The 12,887-nt window shown below is 40.8% G+C and overlaps 1 protein-coding gene across 4 annotated transcripts in view; it reads right to left on the reverse strand.

The window, feature by feature from the left end:
- Nucleotides 1–12,887, reverse strand: part of MSANTD1 (Myb/SANT DNA binding domain containing 1) — a 35,254-nt gene that overhangs the window by 10,165 nt on the left and 12,202 nt on the right. For 3 of the 4 annotated variants that reach the window (XM_059845269.1, XM_059845266.1, XM_059845268.1), the window contains one exon: nucleotides 9,642–9,906. In XM_059845269.1, coding sequence (XP_059701252.1) covers nucleotides 9,642–9,895 — 254 coding nt within the window. In that variant the 5' untranslated portion in view covers nucleotides 9,896–9,906. Of the gene's footprint in view, nucleotides 1–9,641; nucleotides 9,907–10,327; nucleotides 10,424–12,887 lie in introns of those variants that run through there. The other variant, XM_059845270.1, reaches the window with a different exon arrangement.

Consider the following 12,887-nt stretch of genomic DNA (forward strand, 5'->3'; position numbering starts at 1 on the left):
AAAAAAATTAGACACTTTTCTTCTTTAACTTCCAGTGAAGCCTTTCATGTTCTTTTCCTAGGTTTGACCTGTTATAAAACATTGCATGTAAACCCCAAAAGAAATTCAATACAGATAAAGAACATTACAACTTCTAACAAAAACAGGATTGTGTTGGTGGCTGAATAATTTTCTTCCCCTTATAGAATACCCAACTAACCAACCTGACAGCAGTCCCTGGCAACTGGACTAAGCAACCCACCACAGCCTTTACTGAACTGAGGGCAGCCCTGCACTTTCATGCTTTGAAGAATTAATATTTATTTTCTACAATGAATACAAGTGGCTATAAATATAATGCATATCCTTTTTCTAATATGGCTTAAAAGCCCTGAAATGCCTTGGTAAATATCCTTATAACAACCATGAGATGCAGAGGTCTGTTCATTTGTTACAGAATAAAGATCAGGGTAGGGAGAAGTACAGAGTTTCATTAATTTACCAAAAAAAAAAAAAAAAACCCACCCAAAAAAACCCCTAAAACAGTTAATAATGCATTAGAAACAGCATGCACAAAATCATTACATTACAGTGGACTATCAACCATGACCCTTTCACATGTATCTTATGAGATTTATTATTCAGTCCTCAGACAAGTTCACTGCTATCCCAGTAGTTACCCAGTGTTATTTTATTTTCTTTTACTGAGAAATATAAAACTGAGGTATATAGATGTAGCATACATCTCAAAGAAATTCCACAGCCCAACTAGAGTCCCAAACTTTCTTTTCATTTGCCTCTCCCAGTTTGGATCTTGTTACTCTAAATCAAAATGCAGGAAGGGAACACAACAGGAAAGGCAAGACCGATGACAAATGCCCCATTTTCATAAACCAGATTTCATTCAAATTAACAAAAAGCTGAACCAAATCTGATTCTCACAGCTAGAGGTTTGCATTTGCAGAAAAAAAAAATCCCAAAAAACACTACTCCTGGACACCTGGCCCACCCCTTTTTTTTTGAAGCCTTTCAGGTTTTTCCTTCTCAGAATCCATCTTCCCACACCAGTCTTGCAAGGGGTAGAATTAAATAACATGTAAACATGAAAACAATGGTGCCAAACTTAAAAGTGAGAACTTGAAGTTCTTCCTTTTAAAATGCTGTCAGCCTCGAGTAAGGGGAAATCCACTAGTGAGAAAAGAAGGCAGTAAGATTTGCTTAGATTTTAAAGCCATTTAAGGATTCTTTTCTCCTTGTCCTTGCAATGTCTGATGAGCTTTTCCAGCTATTTAGAAATGCACATCATAGTCCTGCAAAGCAGAGCCTCACAGCCATCCATACTTTTATGCCCTCTATGCATTCAAAATTTTAATTTCATACATATTTCACAACCTACTGCTGCGATTTCATAGTCAGAGAATATTGAGCACAGCCTACAAATACATGCATACCCATGCAGCACAGACAGAAAATAGCTAAACACAGGCCTGACAACAACCATCAATTAATATTGATTATTTTTAGTTCAATTGTTGAGGCTATTTGCATGAAAAACAGATCAATTATGCCACTACAAGCTCATAGCCAAGCCTACATGCCATATTTGTTTGCCTGTATTGAAACTCTCAATGTGTTCAAGCTATGAGGCTTACAACTGAATTGCAATTATGGAGTGCATTCACTGTGGTCAGACATCCCCAGGGGAGAGGTGGCAAAAGCCAGGGGTGACCACATCTCAGCCAGGCCACTGCCAAGTCCAGCAGCTGCACTGAGACTTCGTGGGACACGGTTTGAGCCCTTAGGACTGCAAAGCATTGTGTCAAAAAGGGCAGGACAAGCTCGGAGCTGACACTCTGCTGGCTGCTCTGGGAGCAGGCTTGTACTCAGCCCAATTTCACCCAGGTCCCCACCAGCAGAGCTGCTGCTCTGCCAGGCCATCCCCTCCTGTTCCAGCATTTGGCCATCCCAGAGGAGGACTTTGCATTTGTCCTTGTTGAGTTGGATGGGGTCCCTGTCATTCCTCGACCTGCCCAGGTCCCTCTGAGTGTCAGTCCTGCCCTCACAGGTGCAGACTGCAGCCCCAGTTTGGCATCATCTGCAAACCAGTGAACTCCACCTTCACCTTTGGATTGTTGATTTTAAACAGGGCAAGTCCCAGTACAAAACACCTGCAGTCCTCCACTGGGAATGAGTCTCCAGGCAGAACACAAACCAGAGATCCAGATAGTTTTCCAGCCAGCTGGTAGTCCTTCCCATGCAGTGTAACATCCCAGGATGTTACAAGGATGTTCTTGGGGACTGTGTCAAAAGGGTTTGTACTGTGAGCTAGACAATACTTTGCTCTACCCTCATGCACAGATCTAGTCTTTTAAAAAAGAAAGCAAGCAGGTCAGTCAGGTGTGATTCAGTGCTGGTAAATCCTTTCTGGCTATTCCCAGTCACCACCTTCTCCTTTCCGTGGCTGGAAATTGCTTCCAAAGTCTCTCTTGCTCAATGATCTCCTAAGGAGTTGAAAGGAAGAACTCTTAATTCCTGTTCCTGCCTTTCTGAAGATTCAACAGCCTTTTTCTGGTCCCTAGAGACCTCCCTCAATCTTCACAAAGTCTCAGAGATGGTTCCTGACTCAGTCCTTTCCTACTGCTGGTATTTCTGATAACTCTGCCGCAGGCACACCCGACTGGGACATGTGGGCAGTGAAGGCAGAAATACAGACACCAACTCCCCCCAGCCTCATTGGCTGCATCTGCTTCCATTAAATCACCCTGTGGTGATTTTGGGGGCAACCCAGGTCTAACTACAGGCTGGGGGATGAAGAGACTGAGGGCAGTCCCACAGGGAAGGAGGTGGGGGTGCAGGTCAGTGAGAGGCTGGACATGGCAATGTGCTTGTAGCCCACACAGCCAACCATTCTCCTGGGCTGCAGCAAAAGCAGCGTGGCCAGCAGGCTGAGGGAGGGGATTCTGCCCCTCTGCTCTCCTGAGACCCCACCTGGAAGGCTACAAAAATACTCAGAGCAGCTCTGCCACAGAGACAGGCTGAGGGAGACAGGATTGTTCAGCCTGGAGAAGAGAAGGCTCTGGGAGGAACTTATTGTAGATTCAGACTAGACATAAGGAAGAAATTTTAATGAGAGTGGTGAGCCACTGAAACAGGGTGTCCCAGGAAGCTGTGGATGCTGCATCCTGGCAGGGTTCAAGGCCAGTTTGGATGGGGCTTTGAGCAATCTGGTTTGGTGAAGGTGTCCCTGCCCATGGGAGGGGTTGGAAAGAGATGGTCTTTAAAGGTCCCTTCCAACCTGAACCATTCTCTAATTCAATGGAAAGTTTCCAGGAGTAGACATTTTGCCTGAGTAGGTTGGGACCTTTTTGTTGTTGTTTGAGCTCAGCTGTGTACCCAGACCCCCTTTTCTTACAGAGCTATGACAATTTGGAGGGAAGAGCTGTTGTTTATTGTCTGCTCACAGAGCTGTAGAGTTGCAGTTATATAAATGCAGGGATTTCTCTGGCTCTCAATGCATTAAATGGATACTAATTCCACTTCTGACTGCTTACCACAGCTCTGAGCTGAATAAAAGGGATCACTACCAGGAGGTAGACAAGAGAACTGTGTTAGCTTAAAAGCAGCACCAGCAGCAATCATCTACCTGTATGGAGTCTGGCTCAAACATACAGAAAAAAGGATGAAACAGGGAAAGAGATGAGAAGATAAGGAGAAAGGGAGTGTCTGTCAGTCCTTTGGAAGAGAAGCAGAAATGCTGCAGGTGGAGGTAAATAGGGAGAACACTGACTACAGTAGTGTTGATAGTTTAGCTTTCTGGTAAAAACAAACCAAATAGCTACCTTTGTAATACTAATATCGAGTTCCAGGATTTACTGACTTTTAAATATTTTTTCTACAACTGCCAGAAGTCCAGAAAACCTAGTTAGACAGCTGAGAGCTTTTGCCTGCACTGAGGTAAATGTAACCCTGGAAAAAGTGGAGTCTAAAGCAGAGATTAATTTACTGCCCTCAGTCATTAGCATAACTCATCACAGCAACCTTAGCTGCTTCCCAGAGATAGAATTGGGTTTTTTTTCTTTTAATGAAACATGGGGACCTTAAAAGAAACAGGACAATAGGAAGGCTGGAATGCAATAGTCCAGAAATGAGAGAGCAAGATGAACCAAACATTAGCACTTTGCAATTGGGCACATCACTGCCTGAGGGAGCAAGCCATGCAGGAAAAATGAGGTAAGAAACAGAGGTAAGAGAGAAAGTCAGCAGAGCTTGCAAAGTAAATTCACACTGAGTTTATCTGGACCTATTGCTGTTTCATGAGGCTCCATTAAAATCCAGCTGAGAGCAGAGGCAATTGAGAACTCTCTCCAAAAACTCAGGGATCAAAGTCAGATTTCCAGTGGACAAATACCCAAAGCATGCCAACTGAGTTAATTTGAAAGGTGATTGCTTGTCTTGTTCCAGAAAAGTGAATAAATTAATGGACTTTGAGATTCCACTGCCAAAATGCTCCACTGAATAGACTGAGACAACTGTTGAGTCATTTGTGCTGCCATTGACCTTTTTTCAGACTTTATTCTCTGTGCCTATTAATCCACCTTCTAAAAAAAAAAAATCACAATATTATGTTCTAAAGAGGTTTTGGTTTTTTTGAAAATCATCATTATTTAGTCAGCAAAAAGCAAGCAATCTATAACTTGTTTCATTTTTTTTAGACTTTGCTCAAAGCAGGATTGCTTTTTTATTATTATTGCAGCATTTGATATTACTACTTGCCTTAAGGAATGGATACAAGATCCATCTCCTGGGGTTTCTAGGAAAAGCTTTCAAAATAAATAATAAATAGCAACTGTTTTTGAACCAATCAATGGTGAGGAAAAGAAGGATGATGAAAGTACAATGCTAAGTTCTGCATCTGCCATAAATTATTGAAATTAAAGACAAAGATAGTAAAGTATTCAACTTTTTGCAGTAATTTGGCTGCACTCATATTTTATCATTTGCTGTAACAGAGGTCAAATTTTCCAGTTGCATAATGTCATAGAGTATAGCAATGGATTACACAAGCAAAAATGTTTAATTGCTATCATGTACACATGAAAATAAAAAATTAGACTACTCTTTCATTCAAATCAAGAGACTGATTCAAATTTACCAATCATTAACATTAATTGACTGCGATTCAAATCAAAGAGCAACAGCTGCATCCTGTTTTCTAGGCTTTGGGGAGGGTGATGTTTTTGAAAATAATAAATTTGCATTCACACAGTTCTTATTTTTAAACATCAGAAGGAATCAGTCAAAACTGTGGACCACTGTGCAAGCTGTGCTTCCTTTTTATAAGCATTGTGTCAGTGGCAATATGGTAACAGCAGTCACAGAGCACTGTGACACTGTGAGACCAGCACATTAGCAGGGACAGGACAGTGCTTTCTTTTAGAAGGAATAATTACAGGTTCACATGAGCTGATAGCCCCAAGTAGGCTGCACAACACAAAGAACTGGGCACAGGCTCTCAGGGATGCTAAACCTCAAGAGCTGGCACACTAATCTCAGGAAAACTTTTGATGACCAGCACATGTGAAAGCTCAGCTTTGAATTCCAGGAAGCTTGACTCAGCCCTTCCTTCTTCTAGGATGGATAAATGGGGAGGTTCATGCAGCTCACCACACAGGTATCTTTGAAGCAGAACATTAAAAACCTGGTGGCTGATCTATCCACAGCAGATACTTTAGATTTTACAGCAATCCCTAAAAGCAGAACTTTACTCAAATACACCTGCAGAAAGAATTTTCCTTCCACCTATGGTGTTGTGCAGAATTTTCCACCGAGCCAATTTCCACGGTGGATGAAATGGTCCCTTAATATACTGAGACTCCAGGAGGAATTACTTCAGGTCACGGTATATTTTCCCTGATTAGTTTCCTCCAAATGCAGTTGGACTACAGTAATGCAGAGGAATACAGGAATCACTGCCAGCTGACTCCATTGTCCCACTCTCTTCTGACAAAGGTCAGTGCTGAATACTTCAAGAATGATTTTGACAGACAGCTTTTGAGGGCACATTCATCCATAAAAACACATGATTATTTTTCCATCAACAGCCAGTAATATCCTGAAACTCTCTGCCTTTCATAACTCTACTTAATTGGAAGACAAACAACATCTGTTTTTTTATTTAATAAATCTAATCTTTAGTAAAAATAATAATAATACTAAAACAACCTGCTGCTCTCTTGGTGTCTTGATTTTCAGTGGCAATTAGTTCCACATGCTAATTATGCAGTGCAATACAGATTTATATGACTTCAACTAGTTTTGCGTTTCTTGCCTTGCAATTCTTATAAATAACTTCTTGTATTACAGCAAAAAAAAAAAAAATCTGCTTTACATTCTGAAAAATAGTGCATATTTGTATGCACCTCTGAAATTCCTTTAGCATTCACAAACTTTTTTTTTTTTACACTTCTCTTGATAAAGAAAGCTTTCCACAGCTCAGCCTAACTATTCTCTAAACATCTTCTCATTCTCTTGTCACCTCGCTGAAATATAGGGCAGGCAGAAATAAACACAAGAATTCAAGGAGGAAATAATGAGATTTCTTTTTGGCATTTTAACACCTGAATAATGTTTTCACCTCAGATGTGGAAGAATGGGATATGAACTCCCTAAAACTGCTTATGTGAGAGATGCTCATGGACACTGAGCTACACCTGAGGTAACTTTACCTGGCAGAACAAAATCCCACATGGGATCCAAACACCCCCAGAACCAGGGTGAATCCTTGGGGTGGGAGCCCCTTCTGAGCCCCCTGCCCCTGTACACCCATGCAAGCTGCACTTGCTGCAGAAACTGCAGTAAGTATTGGCCAAGAAACTCTCCTGCCCTGCTTAGGCATATGTTTGCCTGACTGGGACACCTTCTACTCAATGAATGGCTTGCACTAAGCAGAATAAACAAAATATTTACTGAACTGCCTCTTAGAATGCATGGGATTCTCAAACTGGAGAGCACCATTATAAACATGTTCACTGCTTTCTGTTTCAGAACTCTGTGTGATTCAGATCATCAATATCTGTTTCAACAGACGTCCCAGGATAAGATACACCAGTGACAGCACTTTTAAAACTGAATTTGGTTAAAAAGACAAGTAGAAATATTCAAGTACTGCTTTTTCCTTTTAGGAAAAAATACACATATATGTATTCATCCATATATGTATGTGTAGCAATATGTCGAACAAAGGTTTTATGTTCCTTTTTGAAATTGTGCCACATAGGTAAATAATATGATCTGATTAAATATTTTAATGCAGTTTATTTCTGTTAAAGGAAGAGTAGAGGCCACTCCACCTCTGCAGCACTGTTCAAAGTTGCCTAAAGAAGTGCAGGATCCTGAAGTGGGTGCAGAAATAAGCTCCTAGGTGCAAAACACCCCTCCTCACTCCTGCTACTGGTGCTACATTCTCCCATGTCCCACTCACTAAACCAATGTAATCTTTACAAAGTGTTATCTCAAACTAGAGCATTATCCCACTCTCAGGAGCTTCTTTTCCAGTTTGTGCCACTGCTCAGAAATGCAGTGATGTAAATCATCTTCCTCAAGTGTCCTGCAGGCGCCCAAACAAATTCAAACTCGGCTGCCTCACAGCAAAGCCAGCAGTCGGTGGCCACTCACATCATTTACACTTTCACCACAACCTTCCCCATCCTCACACACCACCAAAAAGTACCCAGAAAACTAGAAATTGTGAGTAACAGCTTCTGCTCGTCCCTGTTCTCCATACCACCTCACCTTGACAGCAAAGCACACAGGCATGTGAACAAACAATAAGAAGATGCATTTTATATTCCAGAGCACAAAATGAAACAGCTCTGTGACAGCACAAGGCAGTTTTTAACTCTCCTAAATTAGCATCTCAATCAATAAGCAGGGAGCTGCCATGCACTGCAAAATAGAAAAGCAGATTGACAACATGCAACAGAAGCAATCTTAGAAGTTCACAGAAATAGAAGGATATTTCTTAAAAGTGTGGTTTCTCTCACACACACAGTGCATACATGCAAGTGATTTTATTTCTTCCCTTCCCCCTGTGCAACTTTAAAGTAAAAACATTAATTAGGAAAAAAATGAGACCCTCTGATGGATGACAACATTGTAAATTTAGAACAAAGGCTGACAGAAATAACCTATTCCACTTGGCAATTACAGCACTTAACTATCGTGCAGTGTTGCTGCTACAGACACCTGTGAAATCTCAGTGCCGAGATGCAATTCCCAGCAGGGAGGACTGCAGATTTAGCAGACTAAGCAAAAGCCTGCTAGCCTGCAACTCCTAAATCTGCATCTGAGTGGGAATTGCTGGGTGATGCTGGACAAATTTTATCTTACTTCCAGCTTTCTCATCTACAGTCTGGGTGAAGGAAACTGTAGGGATTACAGCAGGGGTGGTAAAACATTTTGGAGACGTTAGGAATTGACACAAAACATCAGGTTTAATATCATGGCAAATGATGTTTAACATTATGCTTGTGGATCATAGAAATGTAGAAGGGCATTCAAAGTTAAGGGGTTTACAGGATTTTCCCTAGTTTTCTATTTGATGAGCAGTCTCTGCATTAAATACAGTAAGGGTGCCTTACAGAAAAGCGAGCAGTTTTAACATGGTTGCCTGCTGTAATAACCTTTTTTATTATTAATATGAGCTTTGAGGAGAGATTAAATAAAAGAGTCACATATTTGATTTTCTTGCATTACAAGCACCTAGCTCAAATCACCACTCAGGATTTCCAGTATGAGGCAGTTTGTGCTTTGCAGAGATAAGAATTAAAAAAAAAAAAAAAAAAAAAAAAAAAGAGAAGAGAAGAGAAAAAAGAAAATGGAAATATTTCTGTTAAGTTCTAATTATTTTTCTCCCTGCAAACAACAAATCCACAAATGTCTCACATTTTCTGAAGCCAACTTCCCCTCCTGACTGCTTGCCTGTTCTTTATCATCCCCTCATAGACACCTCCGCCCTCCCCCCGACTCCTCTGGAGCAGTATTGACGGTGCACATTGATTCTCTCTGCAGATATAATAGTTCTTTCACTGCTGCTGCTTATAATTATAGCAATGTGTGTCACTCAGTAATAAGACATTCAATTATTCTTGGCCCCGTGAAGTGTAACCCTTCAACTCACGAGACCAAAATCGAGGAGCATCAGCCCCCCCAAACATTATTCTGTTCTGGTTTTCTTCTTTTTTTTTTTTAACTTTGCCTTGCAATTCCGATCCTCAGTGGCCACTTGAAACTGCAGGAGTTTCACTGCAAGGAATTGGCTGCCAAGCTAACACAATCAGTCCCCTCAGCAAAGACCAAAAAAAAAAAAAAAAAAAAAAAAAAAAATCTCTTTTCCCCATTAAATACATTTCCATCCCTCTGCATCATAACAGTGCCAGCTAATTTTAAAGCAACAAAGTTGTCCCAGAGTTTGACATGAAATGGGGGGGACAAATTAACAATGACGTAACAGCATTGGCAAGAGAGAATTTTAAAAGCGATATGAACAATCTTTAATCTTTTATCGACAGATTTCCTCCAGGAGACTTCTTTCTGAAAGGCAAAAATCACTGCGCCGTCCCTGCTAAAATCTCTTAAAATAAAAAGAATTAACTGAAGCTTACCTGTACTGGAATGTCATATTTGTAATTTTTATCTTTATTTCCTCTCCGTGGCGAATTTCTCCAGTCATTTCAAAGAGTTTGTTAGCCATTTTCTCATAAACTTTGGCATTCCTTTTAGTTTGTTTCAGCTCATCAAAAAATTCTTCCCAAACCAGCATTAAACCTCTCATTTCTGCATCAGTCCAGTTTCTGGCCCTCCTGTGTTTCTCAGTCTGAGAAGAGACAATGTAACTGGGAATTTCTGCTGCAGCCATTGCTGACTGACCTAAAAGGGTTTTAAAAGAGGACACTTAATATAGATTGAGTTTTTAGTTTAGGTTTTTTGTAGTGCAAGACATGCATATGTGGATAAAGAATTTGAATGACAACAGAACATATGAAACCTTTTTGCAACAGCTTGAAGCTTGAGTGCACAAAATGGGGCCTACATCTGACAGGCAGGAATTTAGTTAAAAGCTTTTAAACAGAGAAACGTCATTTTGATGTCACGTTTCCATAGCAACAGAGCAACTGCATAAGCTACAACAACAAAAACCTTTTAACTGAAAGCCAAAGAATCAGGACAAAGTTGACAGGCCATCAATATTAAAGCTTTTAAACACTTTAGGTTTAACAAAAAAAAAAGATCTATGCAGCCTTTGAGAAGCTACTTTTAAGTTTCTACTTCTTTTTTAGCTTTCCCTTACCTTTTAGGCAGACAATCTGCTAGCAGGGGGTCATGGTCGCCTGAACGAGCTTTTAAGTTGTGCCTTGACAGACTCTCTAGGAGGTTGCAAGGACTGAGGCCATGTACACAAAAAAAAAAAAAAACCTTTTTTTTTTTTTGCAAAGATATTCTGCAAAAAGAATCATCCAGCTTTATGAAAACTATACATCTCTAAGCTAATAAATGTTTAAGCAGGCAGGCTCATTAAAAAGGAGCCAGCATCTGGGCTTTAGAACCTGCAAAAATAGTATTTAAGTGTTTATATAGAGAGAAATATATACAAAATTTCAATATAAAGCCACTTTTTTTTTTCCCCGAGATGTTTTGCTGCTGATAAGCACACACTGCAGTCCTGTCAGTATGAATTTGCCTTTGTAGGTATGTATTACTGTATGTGTATTTTGTATTCCTGGTAATTTAGATGCTATTTATGCAGCCTGTGTTCTGCCTTAGGACTGCAGCAGAAGCATTTCACCTGCTTTATGGGCAACCTAAAAGGATTATTCAACGAGTTAAAAAAAGGCTGCGAGATGCTTAGAACTGTGAATAAATCGCTTTGCTGTAAAACAAGCATTTTGAGCTGGTTTTTATATAGGGCTAAATTGTGCCAGCAGTAATATCAGAGAAGCAGGGCAAATTCATTGTATTAAACACTGCAACGCAAGCAGTGGGCCAAATCCTGCCCCACTTACACTCCTGCAGTCTGACAATAATCTTCCACAAAAGAGTGAGATGCAGGAACTGCATTAATTCCAGCCTACCACCAGCTAAATAGAAAGATGTTCATTTCCTACAGTCCCAATAGAATTGTGTTATGTAAAATATAAATAAATAATCCACGGACCTTTCTTCTTATTATTTTTGTGTTTCAGCATATAACAGCAATAACGACCTCACTGCAGGGCATTTCCTGAAGATTAATGGCAGGCAGGGGTTAATGGCCCGAGGCTCACCCAGTCAGTCGTTAATCCCCAGGAAATGTTCCGTGCCTCAATCCTTAATGCTTAAGTATCCTATAAATTGTAAGTCTTCTCATAACCACATCCTTGATCTTAACAATAGTTAAAAAATGCAGAGCTTGGTTTGCATCCTGGAGATGGCAAAGAGAGCACATAATGTTCCTGAAAGGTACACCAGTGACATTCGTGGGACCATTGCCTTCTTTCTATTTTATTTATTCTTCTGCATATTACAAAAGGCACAACAGCACACCACAGAACAAGGTGGGGGTATGAGGGGGTAGAATTACATGTTCTTTACATAGGAACTTCCACTGATCCAACCCTGAACATGTCTCTGTCAGAAATATACCTGCTGAGTCACTGCCTTCCTAAGGGAAAAAATGAAAAGGAGAGAAATACAGAAAAAATCCCCTAGCTTCCAAATAACTGCTTTTAACTACTAATATGACAGCCTAGCAACTATTACCTTTAAAAATGTGTAAATAGCAGCATATGTTGTGATGATGATCTTGCATGGTTTGTCTCTTGGGTGGCCAGCTGGGAGACGTCACATGATCAGGGGACAGATGGTGGTCAGAAGAGGATCAGCTGATGACACATTCATTTTATTAATTTATTGTTTTGTTTTGAAATCCCTGTCACTTAACCTTGGGCTTCAGGCAGCTCTTTTAATAAAATCGAACCAACCTCGGCTGCCTGTGGTCACGGCCACTGCTGGGCATCACCAGGTTAAGGAAGCAAGGCAGAGTCCAAGAGGAAAACACCACGGCTTTGGGTCTGGTTTGGAACTATCACACACTGCTGTAAAGCCAGGCTTGCTGTTCAACCTTTAATCATCCATTAGAGGCTTGTTTTTCTCCCTCAGACTTTAAACCACCTATGTTGTGAAAATGCTGATTAACACCACGGAAACCCATAGCATGACACACACAACTTGTCAAAACTCAGAGGTATGTGTGGTCTCTGCTTTGAGGGTATTTTTAATCTAGTTTCAAGTACAACAACGTGGACAGGGTGGGTGAAAACCTTTCCAGCTGCACCAACTTTTTTCTGCCATAGTCCACAACTTTTCCTTCCCCTCTCCATCCACATGTGCCTGGCATATGTGTGGCTGCTCCTTGTGCTCCACACTGGCCCCCAGACCCCAGGATCCTGCAGAAGGGGGGCGATTGTTCCCCTGTGAAATTCACATCTCAACTTTTCTAGATGCTGTTTCCTATTAGGGTACTTGACAGATTGATATAGTGGTATAGTGCTATTTAACATCTGTTAAATAAAAGAAATGCTTTCTAATAATACCTCCCTTATTCCCCTCCTCTCAGCACCTGAAGGGGATCTAAGTTTCAAGGACTCAGGTTCTACCCCCTCCTCCTTTAAAAAATCGTTGATAATAATTATGGAGGCCCCACATCGCCTCCTCTGCCTTGCCAAAGCCCATGTGCCAAGAGGTTGACAAAGTGACTGTTTTCTTATGTGGGTCTGAAAGCAAGAAGGGTTTTTTTATCCCCAAATAATTCCTGCAGTCTTTGCCAGAGCCAGGGGAGGGAAAATACACATCTCCAGGCTGTGCCTCTGCTG

This window comes from Haemorhous mexicanus, chromosome 4, assembly GCF_027477595.1.
Source record: "Haemorhous mexicanus isolate bHaeMex1 chromosome 4, bHaeMex1.pri, whole genome shotgun sequence".
Taxonomy (NCBI): Eukaryota; Metazoa; Chordata; class Aves; order Passeriformes; family Fringillidae; genus Haemorhous; species Haemorhous mexicanus.